General features: G+C 38.6%; 1 protein-coding gene across 13 annotated transcripts in view; it reads left to right on the top strand.

Moving 5' to 3' along the window:
* Window positions 1–9,516, top strand: part of LOC131433671 (polypyrimidine tract-binding protein 2) — a 728,003-nt gene that overhangs the window by 708,430 nt on the left and 10,057 nt on the right. For all 13 annotated transcript variants that reach the window (XM_058600233.1, XM_058600259.1, XM_058600249.1 and 10 more), the window contains 2 exons: window positions 4,097–4,313; window positions 6,255–6,332. In XM_058600233.1, coding sequence (XP_058456216.1) covers window positions 4,097–4,313; window positions 6,255–6,332 — 295 coding nt within the window. The remainder of the gene's footprint in view (window positions 1–4,096; window positions 4,314–6,254; window positions 6,333–9,516) is intronic.

Raw genomic sequence — 9,516 nt, forward strand, 5'->3', positions numbered from 1 at the left:
AAACAAGGGAAACCTGTCAGTTTTAATCAATAACGAGAAATAATTGTGAATATGATTGCTCCACTTACGAATGCCATAAATTAATCAATTAATTAATTTTTTTTTAATTAAGGGTACTGCAGTTTCGAGAGCGGGTTTTCAGTTTTAATAACTCATTATGTGTTGGAGAAAAATAATCAAATTGATTCGTTTCGAATGTTGGTCGTGGCCGGTCGGTCAAAATGTTCAGAATCCGTTCCGTTCTGCGAGTTTTGCCAGAAAATATTTGTGAAAGTTTAATAAAAGATATTAGATCTTCTTCACATTTAATATAATTCACGACATCACGATTACTGATTTGAACCGAATTCGATTCGGTACGAACACCTTTTGTTGGCTAGAAAAAAAAACCTCAGAAATCGTCGTTCTGCAATCAGAATTTGAACAGTTCCTCGAATCATCCAGGAAGTCCGCAAGGAAGCCATCTAAGACCGTTAACATTTGTACTGTACTTCAAAGATGATAACTTATCTCTGAACCGTATTCGTCTTTATATTACCTACTACAAAATCTTCAATTCTTTGCGGCCTGGTGTAAAGTGAACCGTATAATAGTTTTAAGTGAGTACGAGGCTCAGAATCAAAATCCAGAGTCTACGTCCAGAATTCAGTTTCATGTTCCGAATTCAGGTTCAGAATTTTGGTCCAGAATTCCGGTCCAGAATCTGGATTTAGGTCAAGTTCCAGAATATAGTTTGAGGTCCTGGATTCTGGTCCGATAATAAATATTATGTCTGTTTTGATGTCAACTTCAGCTAAATTAGCTGTAAAATTAATGATATGATTTATTTTTGCTTACTTTGAGATGTAAATTTAAGTTAATTGCGACGCTCCTGCAATGTGCATCTTTAGAGATGTAAATTTACACGATTCTTTACTATGTGTGCAGATCCGGATTTTAGGTTCTGAGTTCAGGTCCAGAATCAGGAACTAAGTCCTAAAACTAGAATCTGAATTTAGGTCTTGATTCAGAATTCCTGTGAAGAAACGGGATCTATGTCATGGTGCAGAATTTAAGCCAAAAATTCAGGTCCATAATTCAGTTTCAGGTCCAGAATCCAGGTTCAGAATTCCAATCCAGAACTCGAGACTAGGTCCCAAATCCAGGTTCTGGATATAGAATTCTGGTTCAAAATCCCAGAAGTCGGTCCTGAATCTAGAACCAGAATCTTGGTTCATATTCAAAACTTAGTCCAGAATTCGAGTCCAGGTCCAGGGTTTTCGGTTTCGAATTATAGCTTAGAATTAAGGTCCAAGAGCAGAATCCAACATTCCCGGTTCAGAAATCAAATTTTAAATTCAGATCAAGAATTCTGTTCTAGAACTCCCAGTTCAGAATTCAAGTTCATAACTCAGCTTTAGAATTCATATTCAGAATCTAGATCCAGATTTCAGGTTCATAATTCTGTCTCAATATTCAGGTTCAGAATCTCGAATCAGAATGCCATCACCCAGAAGCAGAATCCGTGTTCAGATTTAAAATTCAGATTTAGGTTCATAATTTAGGCTCAGAATTCAGGACTAGAATGCGGGTTCTGAATCCAGGCTCAAAATACCGGTTCAAAGTTCCGGTCCAGAATCCAGAAGCAGAATCCAAGTTCTGGTTTAAAATTCCATTTCAAGTCTAAAATGCTAATTCAGAGTTCTAGGTTTCGAGAATCCAGGTCCCGGTTCAGAACTGAAGTGAAGAATTCAGTTTTAGAATTTAGCCTCAAAATCCAGACCCTGATTTCATGTTTAGATCCAGAGTTCGGTACTCAAGTTTGACACTCAGGTTCTGATGCAGAATCCGCTTCTAGATTTCTCGGTTTATAACTCAAGTTCAGAATTCAGACTAAGAATCGAGGTTCTAAGTTCAGGGTTAGAATTCTGATCCAGGTTCATAATTTAGGTTCTGAATTCAGGTCTAAAATCCAAGTTCAGACAGAATTCCCGGTTCAGAACTCAAACTCAGAACTCAGGTCTAGGATTCAGGCCCAGAATTTAGGTCCAGGTTCAGAATTTCCGGCTCCGAACTTTAGTTTATAATTCAGATCCAGGTGCAGAGTTCACGTTCAAATTTCTCGGTTTAGAACTCAGTATTCAGGTCCAGAATCCTGTACAGAATTTCGGTTCTGAATAGGTCCAGAATTCAAAAGCAAGTCCAGAATTCAGGTCCAGGCTCAGAATTTCGAATTTAGCTCCAGGTTCATTGTTTAGGTTCAGAATTCAGGTTTAACATCCAGATTCAGAATTCAGGGTAAAAATCATGGTTCAGAATCCAGAAGCAGAATCCAAGTCCAAGTTCAAAATTCAGTTCCAAGTTCAAAGTTCTGGTCCAAAATTTAGAGTTTCCGGTTCCTAACGTAAGTTTAGAATTCAGAATCTCGGTTCAGAATGTCCGTCCGGAACTCAGAAGCAAAATCCTAGTCTAGGCTCCGAGTTCAGCTTCAAGATTAAAATTCAGGTTCAAAATACTGGTCCTAAGTTCTCGGTTCCGAATTTAAGTTTAGAATTCAGTTGAGGAATCCTGGTCCAGATTTCCCGAGTCAAGTTAAGAATTCAGGTTTAGAAATCAGGTCCAGAATCTTGGTTCAACATTCAGGTCCAGTATTCCGGGTCTTGTTCATAATTCCCAGGTTAAGATCCCGAATTGTAGCTTAGAATCAAGATTAGGCTGAAAATCCTGGTTCAGAACACAGACGCAGAATCCAAGTCCAAGTTCAAAATTCAGTTCTAAGTCCAAAATTTTGGACTGATTCTTTCTGTTGGTCCGCGAGGTGGCATTAGTAGATCAACATAATCTGCTAATGCAGTGACGAGCTGAATGCGAATTGGGGTCAAGCCGACATCCAAGATGGCTGCTTCCAGTTGATTAGTATTTCAAGAAAGTCCAAGTATTACAAGATTGGAATACTTTTGGAACAGATTTGGGATTTGGTGCATGAAAACAATGTTTGAGGTGGTTTCGAAATCGTTGTGTGGCGTTCCCAAAGTTCCCATAATGCAAGAGTTTTCAAAGAATTTCGATAAACCGAATGTAACCATCTTGGATTTTGGAACGATCCTAAACATTGTTTTCCGGCACTTATTCATCAAATTCGTTCCGAAGATACCGAAGATATGTTGTAAGGGTTTTAAAGGATTATCCATAAACCGGAAGTAATCATTTTGGATTTCCAAAATAAATCAAACATCACTTTCCGGAATCTACTCTTTATACCTGTTCCAAAAATACCCATATTGTGGAAATAAATAAGCCGGAAAAAATTACGTTATTTGAGCCTTAGTTGGTCCAAAGAGTTAGGTAAAAAAAGGTAACGTAAAACAGGTGTTCGTAAACGGAGGTTTGAATGTCGTCGTTTATCAACAACGATGAATCAGTGGAAGGTCAAATCAAAAGGTGAATGGTGAAGAAACTGAACAACACAAAGAAACATTGCGGTGATTTAATTTATAACTCAAAATATTCAAAACAAACAGGTTCTGTTTGGCTCCAAGGATCTAAGGCCGTTTTAAATAAATAACTGGAAAATAAAATCTCCAGTTGTGAGCTCAAATATAAGAAGAGATAACACTAATTGCGAGTATGCATGCTCGAGGCATTTCACGTGGATTATTAATGCTATTCTTTTTTGAAGGGAGCAAAGATTGGGTTTATCGATTCCGACTTGGAAGTTCCAGTTTTGGCAGAATGATTCTTACACCAAAGCTCTGGCAGAAGCAAAGTCAACAGACATGAATGAAATATTTTCCCCCTTCAAATTCACAACGGTTCAGATCCTACTAAAGATATTCCGTTTATATGATTGACTTAGCTCGTGCATCTGCTTTAACATTTTACACAAAGAGAAGTGGTCAAATGTGATTTCCTTGTGTTGCAGTTTTGAACATTACATCGTAGTTTTAGGAAACCCTAATAGGGTCTCTTAATAAGAGAAATAGTTTAGTATTTTTGTATAAAAAAATAACAATTTCAAAGAAAAGCTCTGATAACAAACCACGTACAAATTTGTTTGTCTCACTCATACCAAAACTACTAATCTATAAAACTATTTTTTCTTCTTCCCACCCACCAGCAATGACCCATTTGGACAAGCTCCGCATCTGGAACAAGACAATCCGTGTAATGGCCAGCAAGCATCAGGCGGTGCAGTTGCCGAAGGAGGGCCAGCCGGATGCCGGCCTGACTCGAGACTACGCACAGAATCCCCTGCACCGGTTCAAGAAGCCGGGTAGCAAAAACTACCAGAACATCTATCCACCGTCTTCCACACTGCATTTAAGCAACATTCCGTAAGTATCTGCGGAGCAGTGTCGACCCCGTCCCGTCCCATCCCCCTTCCACAGACACTCACTCCTTCGCGAGATTCACCGTGTAGGCCGCGATGTGTCCCACTGATCCTGATGCTGGTTTATCTTGGATTTAGTGCTTTAATTTAAATTTTCCCCTGGAAAGTCCCAGCTGCGGTACAAACAGCCAACCAACCAGCCCACGAGTGAGTGTGAAAAAGGATAAACTTTTAATTATCTTCCATCATCGGCTACCTCTGGTTCCTGACTCTCTCTCTCTTTCTGTCCCGTTCACGAACAGTATTATCTTAGTGATCTCTACGGTGGCGGTGACCATGGTGACCTGACCTGACTCATCCTGGTGGAACGACACGAGACACGAACGGAAGGAACACGGTTCATTTCATCCACTTTATCCACAACACCCACAAGTTCCACCCGAGCTCTCTAGAGCGAGCAACAGTCTTTTTTTTTTCATTTTATAATCCTTTTGTTTGCCTTTGCTCATGTCCTCCGGGTCCGGCTAAACGGGAGTTGGTTGTAAAAATTAATAGTTTGGTCACCACCACCGGGGTTCCTACTTGGGTACCCTCTCGTATGTTGACACTAATAAAAGATAATTGTAATTAAATAAGTGGATTTAGTGTTTGCGATGGGTTTCCCTGGCTTGTTGAATCCTAAGTGGAGACCGTAGAACGGTGGAATTTCATTGCTCTTGCTGTCTAGGATGTCGGGTGTCGGGAAACCGGTAACTAAAACCGACGATCCGCTATTGGTTGGTCCGGGCGATAAGGATTTGTGTGATGTTTGGTTTGCGGGCAAATTTTTGCAGGTGGGATTTTTGGAGCTTCATGGTTTTTTATAGTTCCGAGATCCCGGGTTTTCGATAGCATTTGATTTTGGAAATACGAAGAACACATTTAGCTTTCCTTTTGAATGAAATCATTAAAAAGTTATAGAAATACACTTAATATTCTAATTTAAATTTTGTGTAATCGTTTTCCGTTTAGAGTCAAATTTACTAGAAGAAATTCTTTATGGTTTCAAAGAATCCTTATCTGTTTAGGTTGGAATTTGTTAGGAATCAACAATTCTGTAAAATACAAAACTTCAAACTGGCTGATTTTCATTTCGTTTCGCGAACGCAAAAAGGGCAAACTAAAAAAACACTCTTTTCAATTAGCCAGCTAATTAACCTCGGTCGCAAAGTGCCAGCGAAATAACGATAGAGAGTTTGGTTCACGTGAAATGGTGAAAATGGTCCTGATAAAAACTGTGTGGGGTGGTCTAACTTGACCGATAGTGTTGATGCCTGTTTTGGAAAATTGAATCTCTTTTAGCTGTTTGTTGTTGGATCCAATCTTAGTTAGATACACCTTAATTTGAATTTGAAATTATACGAACGTGAAATGAGATGCCATTATCGATCGGCGGGGTGTGGGAGGGGGGGGTAGAAATATATTCCATTCATTACACCAGATGCGTTGCACAAATGATAATGACTGTGATGATGATGATGCTTCTGCCGGGACCAAAAAATGGACACAATAATAAAATAATTACTGCACTGAATGCAAAATAATTAAGCTAGATTGAATTCATATTTTAGCGGGGCCTGCTGACCGGGGTCTGATAGACGGATAGTTAATGGCAAGCTCTTAAAATCGGTCCATTTTATTCAGGACGATTATAGGATGCTAATGTAATTAAATTAAGCAGCATCACTCATCATCGTTTTGAATACTTCAGAGCAATCGTTAGCCGGCAATTCTCTTCGTTTCGCTTTCGACAGAAAAAAAATGAGTAAGAATTTGCCCCGTTCGATTGTTTTTTTTTCTCGTGACAATTAAAACGTTCAAATTTGATCGAATCAGTGATTTGGCATCCAATTTGTTATGTTATTTTTTATTATGAATTATGTTTAATAAAGTGTTTTTTTTTCAGAGCCACTGTAACCGAGGAAGAGATTAAAGAATCCTTCACCAAAAATGGTTTCGAAGTCAAAGCATTCAAATTTTTCCCGTAAGTATCTTCGGATTTCGGTCAATTTTTTACCTAGACAATACGCGGTACTTATCGGTTAGATGGGTGCATCGGCATAACCGCATCGCTCTGTCGCGTGTGCTGTCCAACCTCGCTTCGTCGTTCATATGAAACTAACTAAAGCGTAGAAACTAGCTGCTACAGTGCAAATTCCAGCAATTAACAGAAGAAAAGGATCGACTTGCTCCGATTTGGATGATGAGGAGTGTATCGAAAATAAGCTATCCACATACATTTGTGTTGTACGCATGTATTTGTGATGGTTTTTTATGCTCTGATCACAACTGAGATGCTGTGCGTTTGGCTGTCAGCTTCCGTTTGTTTACTTGTTTGTGCGGTTGAAATTCTGCGTTTTCAAAATGACGCGTATTAAAGAGGAACTGAAAATTAAGGTTCTGGACACATGGCTAAGTGAGAAGGGTATTACTATGCGAAAATTGGCGAAGCGGTTTGGAATTCATCATGCCAGTATTAAAACCATCATTAATAAGTTTGGGAACACTATTCTTTGGATGAGCTACCAGGAAGAGGCAGAAAATCCGGTTCTTCAAACCCGAAACTGGACCAGAAAAGGGTATCTCTAATCTTGAAGAACAAATCAATGTCAATACGTGATTTGGCAAAAAAAAGCAGGAACGAGTGTCGGAATGATCCAGCGTATCAAGAGGCGAAATCACCTGAAGACGTACAAGAAGCAGAAAATCTCGAAACAAAGTGTAGAACAGAAGAATTGAGTAGCAACAAGGACCCGGAAATTGTATTCGCGTCTTTTCCAGTGTACGTTTTGATGGACGATGATACTTATGTAAAGGAGGACTCAAAACCCCTTCCAGTTCCATAATACTTTACTGTCGTCGTTGGGGAGGATGTGAGCGATGCTGACAGGTCGATTCAAGTGGAGAAATTCGATCGAAAGGTACTGGTATGGCAAGAAATATGTTCCTGTGGTTTAAAGTCAACCATTTTTTACACTATCGGAATTATAAATTAAGAAATCTATCGATCTGGGTGTCTCCAGAAGAGATTGCTGCCTTTATATAAGAAGCATATTACACCTCCACTGATTTGGCCGGATTTACCGTTGGCTCACTATGCCAAAATCACTCTTAATTGGCGGAAAAGGGTATACATTTTGTTGAGAAAAATTGCCCTCAACTTCGACCCATCGAATGTTACTGGGCAATCGTGAAGAGGGTCTTCAAGAAGACTGGTAAGGCAGCTGGGAACATGCAGAAGTTCAAAAAAATTTGGGCTCAAGCGTCCAAAAAATGCGATGCAACACTTGTCTGGAACTTGATGAAGAACGTTCGATCAAAAGTTCGAATATTTGTGAAGGAATAACTTAAATTTCTTCCGGTTTTCATTATGCTCAAGTTTAACCTCTTACTATAAAGGATCAATTTTTACTATCAAGGGAGTTAAAAAGTAGCGCTCCCCTACTTTTTAACCCCCTTGATAGTAAAAATTGATCCTTTATAGTAAGAGATCATTTCGCCGAGAGTCGTTTCCCCGAATAGGTCATTTCGCCGAAATTTTAAATCAATTCTAATTACGATTTTAAGTCGATTTCTGGATTCGGCGAAATGGCATTCGGCGAAACGGCCTTCGGCGAAATGGCTTTTGGCGAAATGACTGACTATATCTCAGTGGTTTTTGAAGCGATTTCATTAGAAAGATAAATTAATTAGGAATAAAATGTATTAAGTGTGATGGATAATAGAGTGGTATATCCAAGTTCACGCCCAGAAGTCGATTTCAGATATTATGGCTCTTGTAAAATGAAGACCCTTTGAAGGGAGTGTTAATGAGCTAGTTTTTCATAACTATACTTTTTCTGTCGTTCTTGAAAAATACTACCATTTCTTTTTTGACGTCATTTTTCGTTCAATACCAGTTTCCGAGTTCTGATATGAAGAAATTTGTATGCCAAAATACTTTTCCCGATCTCAAAAACGAGTTTTACGTCTAGCTGATCCGTGCAAAACAAATGGTTTGTTAAACTCAATATGTTTGCAAAGTAAGGAGTGTATCGAAAATGAGCTATCCACAAATTTTTCTTTTAAATTGAGATAAAAAACGATATTTTATTCAAACTAAAAATTAATCCTTTATTGTACGAGGTTAAACTGGAGCGTAATGAAAACCGGGTGCGTAAAAATGCATCGCATTTTTTGGACGCTTCTCAAGGCTAATCGCAAAACAAAATCACTAGCTCTTATGTGAACATATCTGCTGTTGTACGTTCGCAATGTGAGCTTCGTTTCAAGCAAAAGCGATTGCGTCATCCAGCTGCTGGTCATTTGCATTGGAGAAACAGAAAACGAAAAGTGAACAACGATGGGAAATATTATACAAAATCAGCCGTTGCTTCAAATGTTATGTAAAAAAATATTAAGATTACTTCTTTGCGAATCGAAGTTTAGTGCAATTCTAGAACAGTTCGATTAGCTAGGTGTATGTTCGCACCAAACGAGCGCAAATAAAGGTAATATTTGGCTGCATCGCGTTCGAGAAGAATGTTGCGAATAGTATTTAATATCGTAGATAATTCCAAAACTTGGCCCTTCTGAAAGTCGAAAATGAAACCCGTACAGAATTTTGGTAATTTTTTTCCACTCAAATATTGAGATGTATGAAATATTGAAATATATGAGCGATATCACGACTATTGTTACGGTTATATTTATGTACGGATTTCTTCAAGGTCAAGCTTCAAACTTACAAATGACTTGGCGCCCTACTTCCTGGAATACAAACGTAATTATCCGTAACTAAATAGTCTTTTCCAGGACTCCAAAGAACGTAAAGAACTTATTTAGAAAACTGTCTTAAACTGCCGCCCTACTTCCTAGAATACAAACGCAATCTTCCGAAACCAAATGGTCCTTTTCAGGGCTGCAAAATCTTGAACGGTATCAAATCAGTTAATATCTATACACATCTCGAATGCAGTTATATGTCAATTTTGTGGTTATGTCATTACAGGTATGTAAGACACTGCTGGCATATCTACACGAGTGGTAGCAATGACGATCAGCACAAGTATCGGAATAGGCAATTTTTACTTGCACCCGTCTAACCAATAAGTACCGATTAGAAAGTGTCATTCAATGTACAAATTTCATTATTTTCCGAAAGAGATTTACTAATTTCGATCTATTTT

Source organism: Malaya genurostris, chromosome 1, assembly GCF_030247185.1.
Source record: "Malaya genurostris strain Urasoe2022 chromosome 1, Malgen_1.1, whole genome shotgun sequence".
NCBI lineage: Eukaryota > Metazoa > Arthropoda > Insecta > Diptera > Culicidae > Malaya > Malaya genurostris.